Genomic DNA, 16,262 nt, shown 5'->3' on the forward strand with positions numbered 1-16,262 from the left:
TTTAATGTTACCATTTTTAAGGTGGGAAATATTCTAATCTGAGTTATCTGGAACAGAGCATAAGTTTTAAATGCTTATTACTGTTTTTTTTTTCGTTTTTTTTTATGCACACTACTTTATAGACATTCTTAAAGCTATCCATATATAAACATAACACATACATTAGACACAACCTAAGAAACAATAATACCAGTAGCTACAATCCATAATTCTAAAACTGCAATGTCTACGCAAGTATAAGATGAGAAACTTATAAAGTTCAGAATCAGGGGCGAACATTGCTTAATTTAAGAGAAGTGCATGTGAGGCTGAGCTTCCAACCATAAAGGACAACTACTACACAACATTTGGGGACACGTTAGAAATTGCGCAACCAAACAAACTGCTCCTATACGTTCGATCACTGTAGCAGCAGAGGGCGCAGTGTGGTCAGTGTCACATGACATTCGCAGGGCGCATGTAGCTGTAGAGAGGAAGACTGCTTCTGAAGTTTCCGAATGCACTACATGTTGACATAAATGCAGACTATTAAAAGTTAATCGGTAAGTGCAAGGCAGTTATTTAAGGACAGTATTTCAGACCACATGCAATGCTTTTACAACGATTTTTGAGTTTATTTTGTGTTATTTTGGCTGCTTATAGCGCGCGTCTGTTAGCTACATTGTTTCACGTGCATTGTGATGCCGCCCATAGTGCGCGCGCGCTACATCCGACGTAAACATTTACATTTGTTATAGTCTTTGTAAGTTAGAAAGCCTAAGGAAGTCACGGTTAACACTCTGTCCCGCATCTTTAGCAATGGAAAGCGAGATTTAATATGTCAGACCAAATACACATTAGCTGTCTGTGTTTTCAAACCATGTGAGCTGCCCACTTCGTTGCTGTCTATGAAGAAAATGCTCTCTACCTTTACAAAAATAACCGTAGTTTTACTACAAAAAAATGTGGTTGCCACAAAATAACAATGGATTTTTCTTTAAAAACTATACTTTAAGCATGGTTACTGCACTGTTATTATAATAAAGCCATATGGTTAATCACAGTCAATCTAACACTTTGAAATCTCATAGAGGAAGGAACTTGGAGGTCTTGTTGGATTGCTCCAGGTTCCCATAACCATGGCCAAGTCCAAGAAAGGTGGTGAGTTAATTTACTGCAAGGTCATTTATTGCATTTTTTTTGTTACTAGTAAAATATTATGAATGGCTTTAAATGGTAACATGCATATCGTTATTCAAAAGAGTATTCAAAAGGATTATAAAGGACCCCCAAAAAAGAAATTGTCATTCTGTATTCACACTTTATTTTTATTTTTTCAAATTCATTAAAGATAATATATATATATATATATATATATATATATATATATATATATATATATATATATATATATATATATATATATATATATATATATATATATATAACTGTCATTTCAGTCATGCTGCACATGACTGAAATGACAGTGAAGCTTATCTTACTATATTATTCTAAGTAGCCTATATAAGTATGAATACACATTGTTTACCTATTCATTTTTTTTATTTCATTATTGTCTTGTTTTAGGTATTGACAGTCCCACTGATCCCTCTAAGAAAGGTAAGAAGCCCAAATCTTTTGATGTGTCTCCAAAGGCTGGTAAACAACAGACAACTTCAAGCGGCAAGAATCCCACAGGACCTGTATTTCAATTACTCACTGGTCAGGCATCCATCAATACCCAAGCTGAAAACATTATCTCAACAAATCATGCCTCTGTACAGCAAGACAAACATGCAGAACAGACTTTTGATAATGTTACTGCCTCGGAGAGCACCTCCACCTCGTCTTTTCCTGCAGTCAGACACAAAGATGATGGCTTGGGTCTGCTTACCCAGAGAGAGTCAGAGGAGACTACGGGGCAGTTCACAGCTGTGCGTCCTGCTCCACCACGTTTGGCCTGGAAAACAATGGTTAGACCAGCACCTGTTTCAGCTGCTCTTAAGGTAATATGTTGTTTGCTCATTTTATTTATTTTGGCTGTTTTCAGGAAATGTAGTAATTTGGACAATTATGAATTGGGGTTAGGGGTGTACAACAATTATGTCGCAGTAGTAGGCACTAGTAGTGACCATTGGGTTAGGATAAGGTGACAACTGCATTTAAGTCAAAAATAGACGTAATTTGATGGTCACAGAAAACTGTAAAAATGTGACTGTTAATTTTTTCTTAAAGGCATAGTTCACCCAAAATTGAAAATAATGGCATTAATGACTCACCCTCATGTCGTTCCAAACTCGTAAGAGCTTTCTGACCCCCCATTGAAAATCTATGTGCGGTATACTGTCCATGTTTAGAAAGGTAATAAAAAATGCATCATCAAAGTAGTCCATGTGACATCAGTGGGTCAGTTAGAATTTGTTGAAACATTGAAAATACATTTTGGTCCAAAAATGTAAAAATTATGACTTTGTCTTTTCTTCCGGGTCTGTTGTGAACCGTGTGCACAACACTGCAGTGACATTGCTAACGTACGACGCTGCTGATGTGTTATCTGGTGTGCCCCCGTTTTTTTTTTTTGCCCGAGCTTTGTTTACAGTCTGAGGGAAACACGCGCTGTAAAGCCCAATTTCTAGTCGTGCGTAAGCTCTACTCCGTAGGTTATCCGTAGCCTGACGTGCACCTTGCAACATTTTTAACAGCGCGTCAGTTATACGCCTCAGCCTGCATAAATCGTATAAAACTGAACAAATATGTAAGGATTACTACTTTAGTTTATGTTTAGACTTTGGACAGATGCGAGAGCGCGTGCATGTGAGACAGAGAGAAGCGCAGCTGCTTATGACGCACCGGTTTTATTTCAGATGCTAGGAGGAGTCCAAGACGCGTGCATTAAGTCCATCTGCGTGCAAGAAGGAATCTCTCTCTACATACAAGATCTCGCGTAAAGTAAAGCCCACAAACCCCCATGCGAGGAAAAGCACGCAATGTGCATGTTAATGTGAAACTATAATAATAATAAAGGCATATAATTTTTGTCTTTCAAAAAAAAAAAATGTAAAAATCAAGAATCGAATCGAATCGTGGCCTTTGAATCGGAAAATGTTATCGAATCGAGGATTTGAAGAATCGTGACACCCCTAATGGACTGTATACCGTACAAAATTTTCAATGGAGGGTCAGAAGGCTCTCGGACTAAATATAAAACATCTTAAGCTGTGTTTCCAAAGATGAACAGAGGTCTTACGAGTTTGGAACAACATAAGGGTGAGTCATTAATGACATTATTTTCATTTTTGGGTAAGCTATCCCTTTAAAATGAGGAGAGTCAGGTAGATTGGTGGGCAGCACTACATCTGCCACTAAAATGTATGGAGTTCATATGGAGGTCATATCATCAGGTTTGAGATAGCAGAGAGGTTCCTTAATCGTAGTGTGTCTGAAAGGGTTACCAGACAAAATGTGACCCTGTATGTGAAATGCAGGCATCAAAGTTTAATTTCAAGCATTGATTGATCTCATTGACATTACCTTACTCAGTCAGTATTAAATATATCAAGGTTATATTTTTACAGAATATTCTTTACATTATGTAGGATCATTTTTTAAATCACAAAAAAATGACTTTAGCTGGGTTTTCACAGGATAATATTCCCAATTGTGACTCCCCCAGTCCCCCTTTTTAGAGCAATTACTTTGATGTATATGCAACGTAGGTTCCAACTAGCTTTATTTATTTCAACAAAATAGATGGTAAACAGTGAGAACAGTACTCATGAGAGAGAGTCCTCAACCACACAGCAGCTCATGTTACCACATGGACTCAAAGATTCAACACAAACTGGTGGGTGCGTTTTGCTTACCGAAGCTAAACCCAATTAGATTTTCTTTGTTTAGTGCATATTATATAATGATGTTCTACTTCCTTTGTTTGCATTTGTCTGTAGCATCCAAGAAGAAGAAAAGAAAGATGGGGCTATATAGCTTTGTCCCTAAAAAGAAAGCAAAAGTTTCTAAGAAACAAAATGAACAGTTATCTCCCTCAAATGCACAGGTCAGATTTCTTGAGTGTCATTGAATACTTCAACCCTCAGTTTCACAGACGAGACTTAAGGCTAGTCCTAAACTTAAGCCCTATTCGGTCAGTAATTGTTTTTTTGGGGACGTAAGGTATTTTCATAATTTGAAGGGGTAGTGAGTGATTTTATTGCTATCCAAATCCAGAATGTCAGGGGTTTTTTTCCGAGCACCCGCGTAAAAATTCCCGGCTGAAGTAACTATTGTTTTTTTTGGCAAACACAAAGGTTGTGTTGTAAATTAATTGTCATCTGAATCCATATCTCTGTGTTTATAAGGGGATCAATGCAAAAGTCATTCTGCACCTTTAAAGCCCACCTAACCTAAAAATTCACTTCTAAATGTGTTTCTAGTAATAAATGAGTCGCAATAAATGAGTGTGTGTGCTGAAACATCCTGTTGTTGTACAAATCCCTCTATTCTTTGTTTAATCCCTTTTAAACCACAACAGGCACACAAAACAGGCTGTTGGGGATCCCGTATCAATGTGATGTCACACTGATCAGTGATCACCAACCAACCATAACCGCTCACAGACTGCGCCTTATGAGCTCGTATTTCAATTTTCTGCCAGAGACACATGTTTTGTTGTAGTCCAAACCACTTAAAATATGCCAGTGCCATTGATTTGTCTCAAGATATCCACTAGTAACATCTTTTTCAAAGGCATGTTTATAAAAGATGCTCAAACATCTTAATTTAACTAAGGCCTAGTCCTGGCTTTAGCTAAGCCTTGTCTGTGAAACCAGGCCAAGTGTGTGATCTATTTCAGTTTAATCTGAACTTTTTTCCCTACCCTTGCAGGAAGTCTCACATAAACCCAAAAGTGGTCAGATGTCCATAGAGGAGGCGTTTAAACACCGAATAAGTCCACTGAAGCAAATCGCAAAGCCGGAGAGTGAAAATGCAACAGAACCACAACCACCCAAGAACAAGGAAACTGCAGATGTTCAGAAAGACAGTGCTGAGGAATATACAGAGCTCCCACTATACGCTCTGGCTCAGGATAGCATATTCACAGCCGTCCCCACAGGTACACGACGTCTTCGCCTGATGGCTTTGTAGAACACAAAAGTACAGTTCCTAAATCAAGTCTTCACCTCATGAAATCTGCATGCTTCCTGTCTGTTTGTTTTCATTTGATAGGTTGATCTCAAATGAGCAGAGGCAGGGTTCAGATCCTAATTGTTTAATTAGACATGCAACGTGGAGACACAGAGCATTCTGACTTTGTAAGGGAGTAAGAAAGACCGCTTGGCAGCATACACAAAGACTTTAAAAAAAAACAAAAAAAAAAACAATGAGCACTCGTCACTGTAAAAACATAAGAAATATTGCATATTCAGATATCAAAAGAGGAAATGGAGTAGCTAAACGGGGAGAAAAGCTGAATGTATTTGTGTAGGGTGCACCCTAAGATCCACCTGAATATATAGTAGTATAAAGTAATAATAATCAAAGCATGAATTTTGTGCTTTGTAGGTTTACCGGAGGATAAGGAGAACATGGAGGCTGATGACCTCTTGGAACCCCCGCTGTGTAGCTGTCGCATGGAGACGCCGAAGAACCAGGATGTGGTGACCCTGGCAGAGGGCAAATGTATGGCTGTGGAGAGCGTTGATGGAAAGGTAAAATGTAACTGCTTAACCCTTTAAAAGGTCCCGTTTTTCTGTGTTTTTGAAGCTTTGATTGTGTTTACAGTGCGCAATATAACATGTGTTCATGTTTCACGTGTAAAAAAACGCAGTATTTTTCACACAATTTACTTATTTGTATAGCGCTGTTTTCACTGTTTTCAAAACAGGCTGATGTCTTTCTTGTTGTATGAAGTCCCTCATTCAGAAATACGTATCGAGTTCTGATTGTGTAGTTTGTTAAAGGAATAGTCTACCCTTTTGCCATATTAAACTATGTTATTACCTCAACCTAGACGAATTAATACATACCTATCTTTTTTCAATGCGTGCACTGTACAGCGTGTTGTGAATGTGTTAGCATTTAGCCTAGCCCCATTCATTCCTATGGTACCAAAAAAAAGTTTTATTTTGTGGCACCACACTTACTGGTATAACTCTTCATGTAACAGTCTTTAAATAGGGAAAACATGGAAGTGTTTGGTGGCTTCCCTGTTTGGTACTAAGGAATGAATGGGGCTAGGCTAAATGCTAACACATTCACAACACGCTGTACAGTGCACGCATCGAAAAAAAGATAGATATGTATTAATTTGTCTAGGTTGAGGTAATAACATAGTTTAATATGGCAAAAGGGTAGACTATTCCTTTAACTGTGTTGTGATTCGACTGCAGCTTAGCTTGCCGTTAGCTTAGCTGGCGACTGACGTATTCCTGTGGGTGGAGTTTTACTGACTTCATTAAAGCAGGAAGTAGAGGGCTGTAGTCCAAACCGGCCATTCGCTGTAGGCTTTGAAAGGCGAATTCTGTTAAAGAAAATATATCGCCTGGTAGTGAACTTTGAGCTTTATCATTTTACATGTATTATTTATGCTATTACAGCAACATTACACACTAAGTAGGGTTTAAAAAATGGGATCAGAAAGAGTGTGACCTTTTAAATACAAGAATACAACAAGAGGTTGTTTGTGTAAAATAGATATGGGGCCAGATTTATGAACAGCTTGTGTCAGCCTCTTTTGCCATTAAAAAGAGTCAGGTTTTACACAAAGTACATTTTTGAGTGAATCTGATATTTTTCCTCTAGTTAAGTTTATGTCGCAAGGTGATTCTGAAGCAGGAAATGATGCGTCCATCTCTGAGGATTCCCTTGCTTGTGTTGTGTGAAGACCACCGAGCTGGGATGGTGAAACACCAGAGCTGCCCAGGCTGTGGTTTCTTCTGCAGGGCTGTGAGTGGTGGACACCAAATGCTGGCTCTTTAATGCCTTAAAGGAAAACACAGTTTTTCAATATTTTACTATGTTCTTACCTCAACTTAGATGAATTAATACATGCCTATATTTATTTACTGCGTGCACTTCATCTTTGCACAGCACGTCGTAAATGTGTTAGCCATTCATTCCTTTGGATCCAAACAGGGATGAATTTAGAAGCCACCAAACACTTCCATGTTTTCCCTATTTAAAGACTGTTACATGGGTAGTTACACAAGTAAGTAAGGTAGCACAAAATAAAATGTGGCGATTTTTTTTTTAAAGCAGATAAAAAATAAGAACTATATTGTATGGCGAAAGAGCACTTAGTTTGCAACACTTCGACCTCGATGCGCAGTAACATAAAAGATAGGTATGAATTCGTCTAAGTTGAGGTAAGAACATAGTAAAATATTGAAAAACGTGTTGTTTTCCTTAAACAGTTAAATTATCAACATTTGAATCCAACCCGCCTACCTCACACTAAGATTTAAAGCGTTCTGTTTGATCCAGGGGACATTTATGGAATGTCAGCCAGATGGGAACATCTCCCACCGGTTTCATCGGAGCTGTGGCTCTCTGATCAGAGGTCAACTCTACTGCCCTCACTGTGGCGAGGAAGCTAGTCATGCCAAGGAAGTCACAATCCCCAAACCTGACCCTGTCACTACAGCGCTAACAGCTGCTGTGCCCGCACACAAGACAAACACTTCTGTAATGGAGTAAGTTTAGCTCAATACTTGTACATCTGTTCTGAGATAATTGTGCTTACGTGCTAATTTGTTTTTTTTACATATGTACATAATTAAATCTCAAAGTAGGGCTAAATCGGACTGTTCAAATGGAGCAGCAGGCCTTGATAAAGAGTCATTGGAAATGGTTTTGAATGCGCTTGAGGATGGAAAGTAAGATGCACATCAATATTATCTTGACTCTGTACATTAGTATTGTCTTGCACATTTTTCATTTAAGAAGAGCTCAGAAGAAAATTTCTTTATGGACTAGCCCAAAATATCTGTATAATAACTAGACTCTTAAATTGCACTGCATACATAAGTTCATCATACTTTGTTTACTCTTACATTTATTTAGTATTCCCTACATTTTTTAAAGGTTTAAGAAATTTAAACTGCCCCCCAAGCAGCTTTATTTCTCTGCTAAGAGAGGAGAGCTCCAGAGAGTCCTGCATATGCTGGGTAAGACCTTTTTCAAGCGATCGGTCCTGTACATCTAAATGCTGGTACAAATGGTTTTAATGACTGATAATTGTGGATGTTCTGATGTGGTTCAGTGGAAGGTGTGGACCCAAATCTAAAGATGGACACTGAAAAGAGGAAGACTCCTCTGCACTGTGCTGCTGAGGAGGGACATAAGGACATCTGCCATGTATTGGTGCAGGTACACATTATGCAGATATTACACCCTAAGCTCTTTTTAAAAGTTATTCACGTTCCATCTGATGTGAATATTTAAGATCTTAACAAAGGTTTCAATGTCATTTTATTCTTATTTTATATTTATGTAAGTAATAATTAATGACAGGCCATTGAATTATCCGAAAATAATGCACACCCACGGAGTCATTATTCTGCTTATACCACGGTCATCACAGATATTTGCTATGGTGGTTATATGATTTTAATTTTACAGGTCAGGTGTGCGTTTATCGAAAAATAATGCATGCACGTGGAACATTTCTCAACCAATCAGAATAGAGCATTCAACAGCCCCTTGGTATTAAATATGTTCATGATCTCTCATAGGCTGGTGCTAACCTGGACATGTGCGATGGGGACCAGAAAACTCCCCTGATGTATGCCTGTGAGAATAATCATCTTGAAACTGTGAAATACTTGCTAAAAGCCGGTGCTTCCACTGGGCAGAAGGTATGATAACCAGCATGCCCACTGTAATCTTGATCCTGTCAGTTAGCTGTTAGATCTTATACTACACTGAGGATTGAAATCCTTAGGCTATCGTATTCCTCATCGCGAATGTCATATCTACACATCACAGGATATAAGAGGCTCCACGTGTCTTCATATGGCCGCAAGAGGAGGACACACAGATGTGCTGCGATATTTTCTTTCCATGGCGTCCATAGATGTCAACAGTAAGGTAATGCTTTTCAGCAAGTTTTTCTTAGATGCTTTTAGGAAAGGGATTGTCATGTGTTATCGGTCTCATTCTCGCTCTTAGGACGATGGTGGGTGGGCTCCTCTCACCTGGGCTACAGAGAACATGCGGCTAGAGCAGGTGAAGCTGCTGGTGTCAGCAGGAGCTGATGTCCACATTAGAGATAAGGTTTGTGACGCATTCAGCTTTTTGATAAGCTTTATTCTTCTCATTTTATCATGCCGTTTTTTGTGTGTGTGGTTGATTCAAGATTTTACCAGGCAGAAATTGATTTTTTGTGACCTCCTTGTTAGGAGGAGAACATCTGTCTTCACTGGGCAGCGTTCTCTGGTTCGGATGAGATCGCTCAGCTGCTGCTGGATAAGAGATGTGATCTACACGCTGTGAACGTTCATGGTGATTCACCACTCCACATCGCCGTCAGACAGAATCAGCTGGACTGCGTAATGTAAGAGCCTGTTTACACCTAGTCATAACATTCATCTTAGTTGATCCGATCACATGTGGTCATAAAATCAATTTTTGGTGATCTGATCTCAAATGTGTACATGTGGTCATAATATGCGTCTCAAATGCATCTCCTGTGATGATTCGATTTCGAAAGGTTCTTTGTCTGCATACTCGCTGTGCATCAAATCCATGCTATGCTTTAGTTACGTGCATAAAATACAGCAGAGGTTTTCAAACTTTATGATGCCAAGGACCCCTAAATATGAGGAACATTTTGTGAGGGACCCCTATATGTACGTGTGTGTGTGTGTATATATACATAGCAATTTACATATTTTTATTTATAACAAATATATACAGTAATTGGCTTCACTTAATGTAAAGCTGGATGTATAAACCTGAAGACATTTTTGAAACGTGTTCAATTCAAATTTATTTCTACTGCAGCAACTACAACTTACAAAGAATTCTCACTGAAATCCCAGTGATTTAGAAAAAGGGAACCAATAATATGGAAAACACACTGGAAAGATACTAAGCAAATATGTATGTATTGAGAAATTAATAAAAAAATGATCTGAAATTTTCTGGGGACCACTTAGAAATTCCTGGGGGTCCCCTGCCCCTACTTCGAAAACCCCTGATATACAAGATTTCACCTAAAGCTGCATGTAGGTGTCAGTTTAAAACCCTTGCTTGGGTTTTGATAGCAGGCGTTTTTGCTACAAATGCAATGTGGTCACGTTTGTTTTTCCTCTATCTCAGACTTTGGCTTGAGTGATTTGATCATAAAATGTTTTGGACGCTGTATTCAGTGCTGTCCACTTGTGATCAGATCACCTGAGAGAGTTGTTAATAGCAGCTGTAAATAGAGTCAGAAAGCTTTGTGGTTTTGGAGTCTCGAAGGTGAGTTTTTTAGGGGAGTAATCCAAAGCTTTGTCTCCAGGCTGTTTTTGTCTCGAGGAGCAGATGTAAATCTGAAGAACAGGGATGGCGAGACTCCTTTGGACTGCTGTAGCATTAATTCAAAGATGTGGACAATTCTAAACACCAATAAGAAGTTAATTGATGCCAGGAGAGGCAGAGATGGGCAGAAAGAAAAGCTCCTCTGCAGGTAAAGCAAAGACACTGGGCTAACTGTTAACATTTTGCAGGGCATTAATGTTCATACTCATTTTTTCTTTGCTGAGCAAAATATGTCTGCTGTCCAAAATACTGCAAAACATTTATGTTAATAGGTAAATATACAATTGTGTATATAAAAATAAAATGTATATAAATATTTTACAAATCAGATGTAGAATAGTTAATTTTTACGTTATATAAAAGTAAAACAAAGAAAATATTGTGAGGGGAGATACCATCAAAATCAGACTTTTTCCATTGTTTAAGTGCTATAATTGGGCCTCCAGTGCTTCTATCAACCTAGAAAATGTGAAAAAGATAAACCCAGTAACTTAGTTTTTGTAAACAATTCTCTGCAAGCATATGAAAAAATAGCTTATTGAAATTTTGCATCCCTTGTGATGTCAGAAGGGGATCTTATTATAATAATACCGCCCCTTAATTCGCACTATCCAGCCACGGCACTGCTATTTAGTGTAGTGCAGAGAGAGAATTATTGACAGCACAATTGAGTTTCCATTTCAACTAAGGGTGTCACAATTTCGATTTTAAATCGAAATCGATTGAAATTAAGTCACAACCTCGAACTTCGAATAAAAAAATGGGATCGTCGATGCTGCCACGCCCCCATGTCACGTCCGGTCGGCTTGCCAAGCGGGGGAAAATAAACTCTCAGAAGTGCCTTTAAAAACATCCATCCAGCGGAACGCGATTTATATTTTAAACACGAGAGATGTATTGCTACAACTCCTTGAAATGCATATCATAAACAGGATTACTACCTAGTGATCTGCCTTCGGACAGAGCGCAGCTCTCTGCACGTGCATGAGAGAGCCGCCAAGATGCAGTGGGTTATATTTTAAACAAAAGGTATGGCTTGCCTCAGCTCGCATGAAACGCATAAAACTGAACAAAAACGTAAGGATTATTACTTTAGTTTATGATTAGACTTTGGACAGATGCGAGAGCGCGTGCACGTGAGACAGAGAGAAGCGCAGCTGCTTATGACGCACCGGTTTTATTTTAGATAATAGGAGTCCAAGACGCGCGCATTAAGTCTATCTGCGTGCAAGTAGGAATTCTCTCTCTACAAGCTCTCTCGCGTAAAGTAAAGCCCACAAACCCCCATTAGTGGAAAACCACGCAATGTGCATGTTAATGTGAAACTATAATAATAATAATAAAAATAATAAAGGCATATAATTTTTTGTCTTAAAAAAATGCATTTAAAAATCGAGAATCGAATTGAATCGTGTCATCAGAATCGAAAATTTAATCGAATCGAGGATTTGGAGAATCGTGACACCCCTAATTTCAACAAACCAGCATCATTGTGACAGTGTTTGCATTTCATCAGCTCATTTGCACCCAAAATGGCACATTTTTGTTCGCACCTACATGCTATAATAAATTATCTATGTGGTATTTTGAGCTAACACTCCAAATTTATACTCTGGGTACACCAAAGATTTCTTTTAAATCTTAAAAAAGTCTTGTGAAATGTCCCCTTTAAATATTTAGCTTATTATCTGTGCAGGAACAAAAATGTGCTTGGAGTGCTTATAGATACATTTTGCGTTTAGAAACTATCTGAGACAGACTGTGGGGAAATGTAATATTATGGAACTCTGTTCGGTGTTTTAGCGATATATCCAGAGGCTATGAGGAGGTCCCTGTGCCGTGTGTTAATGGGGTGGACCACGAACCCTGTCCTAACAACTTCAAATACGTTCCAGAGAACTGTTTCACCTCTCAAGTAAATATAGATGAGAACATAACGCACTTACAGGTAGGAGGCACAGCATGGTATTCAGTCCTTCCAGAAAATAGTTTTTTTATAATTGTTGCGGGCAAAAATCCTTGATCTTGTGGCACGTTTTGTAAATATGCAATGGAATATGCGGAATATTTGTGCACTTTTAAGCAATGAAATTGCAGGAACTTGGAAAACTGTTGCAGCATTTCAAAGATGTTCACATAACATAATCACGTCACTTTATAACGTTCCCATGGCAAGAGGACATGGTTGCGCTTGTGTGAAGTAAATGCAACATTTTTCAACTTTCTGCTAAGATATATGTGATTTTTGCTACGAAAATGTGGGGATTATGAAATCATGCAAGCCCCGCATATTTTGCGTACGGAAATCTGAAATTTATGCTGCAAAAGTGCGGCGTATTTAAAAAATGTGGCCCCCGCATAAATATGCGGACTTTGGCTGATAATATGTTGAATCATGCCATCTCATAATCGCGTTTTTCTGGAGGGTCTCGGTATTTAAAAAAAAAAAACAGGTTAATGCTTTTAATATGTCTCATTATTAGATTTTTTTCTCTCTTTAATAGCACTGTAGCTGTAAAGGTGACTGTGCCTCTAGCAGCTGTATCTGCGGTCAGCTCAGCATGCGCTGTTGGTATGACAAGGTAAGGTGCTGCTAATATATACTTCAGCTAAATAAATGATTCTGTAATAATACAATGGTGAATAGCATGGGTTTTAAAGTCTTTAAAGATGGAGTAATTGCCTTCTGACAAAAGTTAAAAAGTTGTTTTCTTTTGTTTTGTGAAACCACATTTACAGGGAAAGATATTTGTCACTTCGGATAAAAGCATCTGTCAAATGCATAAATGTAAAATAAACCTTCAGTATAGAGTACTGCAAAAAACAAACAAACTAGTTTTTTAAATGGCATTAGGTTAATATTCCCCCTGTTCTGCAATTGTGCATATTACTAATTGCTAGACTGTGCCTATGGCTGTTAGTAACTACTATGCATGACCTTGTGATATAAAAAATGCCTAATTAACAATATTAAATATTTTGGTACGCAGGATGGCCGCTTGCTGAGAGATTTCTGCAGGGATGATCCACCCTTCTTGTTTGAGTGTAACCATGCCTGTTCATGTTGGAGAACATGTAGGAATAGAGTGATACAGAATGGGCTTAGGTAATATAAGCAATATGTGTAATGTATTGCAATGTAAACTCTACAGTTTTTAGAAGTTTGTATTTTTGTATCCTCAGGGTAAGACTACAGGTGTTTAGGACTGAGAGGATGGGCTGGGGAGTCAGAGCACTGCAGGAAATTCCTGAAGGAACTTTCGTATGCGAGTATGACCTTCTGTTTAGATAGCCTCCTTATAATTGTGTTATACTAGACTGTTATGCATTTTAAGTGCATTAAAGACATTAAAAACTGCAATGTGTAATTGACACTTTCAAAAATGTATTTTGGCCCTAAACTCCAACCATTCATTGAGTCATTGTTGCCGTGTTGCACGCCTTTAACTAACAGCAATAATGAAAATGCCAATGTTTAACAGTCTCAGAAAAAATACAACAGATGACTGAAATTATTTATATAGATACTATGCTTGGTTTCTGAAGTGTAGATTCCTGCATTGAGGGTAATTAAATAGGAATTTTGCTTTCGGAAATGAAAGCAGTTAAAAGAATTATTAATTATTTAGTTATTATTATTCTCATGCTGTTTGGAGCAAAAATCTTTTTCCTTGTGGATTTGCTATGTGTGCAGGTTCGCTGGTGAGATCATTTCAGATGGAGAAGCTAATGTTCGGGATAATGACTCCTACATGTTCAACCTAGACAATAAGGCAAGTTTAAAAAAGATATAGGATTTGAATGTAAGATTTGTTTATTCAAGTTACACTTATCTGCGCCCTCTAGAGGGCGCCACAGTATTTTAAAAAGTGTATGATTCTCAGGCTTAAAGTTGAATCAATGCACAGTTTCTTCATATACGTGTATATTTAATGTTGGTTACTTTTCTTTCTAGGTCGGAGAGGTCTACTGTATCGATGCCCAATTTTATGGTAATGTTAGCAGGTTCATAAATCATCTTTGCGAACCCAACCTGTTTCCAGTACGTGTGTTCACCAAGCACCAGGACCTTCGCTTTCCTCGAATTGCGCTCTATGCAAGCAAGCCTATTCACGCTGGAGATGAGTTAGGGTAAGTCATTCCTGGCTAAAAAATGTTTTTGATTCCTTTCATAAACACCCATGCCTTTTCTAAGTCTCATCCATCTGGCATTTGTAATGAATCCATTTGTGTTGCTATTGATTGAAAGCTAATTGTCTTTTTCATTCCATTAGGTTTGACTATGGTGATCCCTACTGGCAAATTAAGAAAAAGTACTTCAGTTGTCGTTGTGGCTCTGCAAAATGTAGATATTCTGAAACCCTTCTGAACCAGAACCACGCAGAATTCTCAGTCCAATCACTTTGTGATGATCAGACCGCTGCTCAGGGGGAACGCATCCAGTCAGTTAACAAAGCTATAGCAATAAATGAGGGCAATCCTGAGCCCTGCTTCATGCATACAGACCTTCAACAATGAACTGTCGACACTATGCTCTAAGAAAAATTATTGTGCAAGGATAAGAAAATCATGTATTTTATCACAGCCTTTGTGGCTAATTCACAATTGGGATAATAGTGAGGATGCTTAAAATGTACACCAGCAGACTAGATGGATTTTATATTTTTGGATATGAAATTTACAAGCAAAATATTTTTAATCTGACTGCCATGAGAAAAATTGAAAAGAAAATAACAAGTGGACAATTCTGCTTATTTTTAATCTTCTTAAGAGAGATCAAGTCTGTTTTCTGAGATTTTTTTACATATTGACATTTTACTATGAAATGGTTATAGAATTTTAATATCATGCCTGTAAGAAATAAAGCCTTCAGTGATGTTTTAATGAATAATTTGTTGATTTGTAATTCAGCTGTCTTGTCAGTAGCAAGCTGTGGTTTTTACTAATGCAATACATATTGATTTTACATGCGTACTTTCATCTCTAGCGTTTATATTACTTAAAGGGGACATTTCACAAGACTTTTTTTAAAGATGCAAAAATAAATCTTTGGTGTCCCCAGAGTATGTATGTGAAGTTCTATCTCAAAATACCATATAGATGATGTATCACACACAGCATGTTAAAATTGCCACTTTGTAGGTGTGAGCAAAAATTATCTGTTTTAGGGTGTGTCCTTTAAAACGCAAATGAGCTACCTCTGCACTATATGGTAGTGCCGTGGTTGGATAGTACAGATTAAGGGGCGGTATTATCTCCTGACATCACAAGGGGAGCCAAATTACATTTAAAAAAAAATTCTCACATGCTTGCAGGGAATGGTTTACCAAAACTTAGTTACTGGGTTGATCTTTTTCACATTTTCTAGTTTGATATAAGCACTGGGGACCAAATTATAGCACTATAGCAAAAAGTCGGATTTTATGTTATGTCCTCTTTAAGATATTAATTCACATTTTCGAGGTTTTGTCTTGTAAATATATTATTTACAAGTCATAAGTTTTCATTTCAAGGCTTGTACACCAATAACGATAACTTTAAGGGGCGTCTCTAGACCCTTTTTTAAGAGGTTTTAGCCCACTGTCTGTCATGTTAGCCCCCTTTAAAGCTATATAATGTATTTCTATTATATTTCTGATTTATACTTTTATTTTGAAAATAACAACTTCATTAGCGGATGATAACGTAATGTTATTGTTGATGATAACGCGCGCCCTGCATTCTTGGTTTTTTTTTTTCGTTTTAATTGCGCGAGCCCTTAACAC

The 16,262-nt window shown here is 37.8% G+C and overlaps 1 protein-coding gene across 1 annotated transcript; it reads left to right on the forward strand.

The window, feature by feature from the left end:
* Positions 1-439: 439 nt before the first annotated feature.
* ehmt1a (euchromatic histone-lysine N-methyltransferase 1a) lies at positions 440-15,348 on the forward strand. The gene is made up of 24 exons (XM_065250239.1): positions 440-542; positions 1,071-1,140; positions 1,567-1,985; positions 3,730-3,823; positions 3,927-4,033; positions 4,861-5,089; positions 5,539-5,684; positions 6,778-6,921; positions 7,459-7,667; positions 7,764-7,850; positions 8,059-8,141; positions 8,237-8,343; positions 8,709-8,831; positions 8,962-9,063; positions 9,145-9,249; positions 9,375-9,529; positions 10,478-10,645; positions 12,301-12,445; positions 13,002-13,079; positions 13,488-13,603; positions 13,681-13,767; positions 14,192-14,270; positions 14,453-14,628; positions 14,772-15,348. Exons 2-24 carry the CDS (start codon positions 1,119-1,121, stop codon positions 15,013-15,015), a joined length of 3,225 nt encoding a protein of 1,074 aa, XP_065106311.1. The 5' UTR covers positions 440-542; positions 1,071-1,118; the 3' UTR covers positions 15,016-15,348.
* The last annotated feature ends 914 nt before the right edge of the window (positions 15,349-16,262 follow it).

Source organism: Paramisgurnus dabryanus, chromosome 5, assembly GCF_030506205.2.
Source record: "Paramisgurnus dabryanus chromosome 5, PD_genome_1.1, whole genome shotgun sequence".
Classification (NCBI taxonomy): domain Eukaryota; kingdom Metazoa; phylum Chordata; class Actinopteri; order Cypriniformes; family Cobitidae; genus Paramisgurnus; species Paramisgurnus dabryanus.

Coding starts and splice junctions, on each gene's coding strand:
- ehmt1a (XM_065250239.1), top strand. CDS start 1,119: ATGGCCAAGTCCAAGAAAGGTG. Junction 5,685..6,777: donor TGGAGAGCGTTGATGGAAAG/GTAAAATGTAAC, acceptor TTTTTCCTCTAG/TTAAGTTTATGTCGCAAGGT. Junction 13,768..14,191: donor GAAGGAACTTTCGTATGCGA/GTATGACCTTCT, acceptor CTATGTGTGCAG/GTTCGCTGGTGAGATCATTT.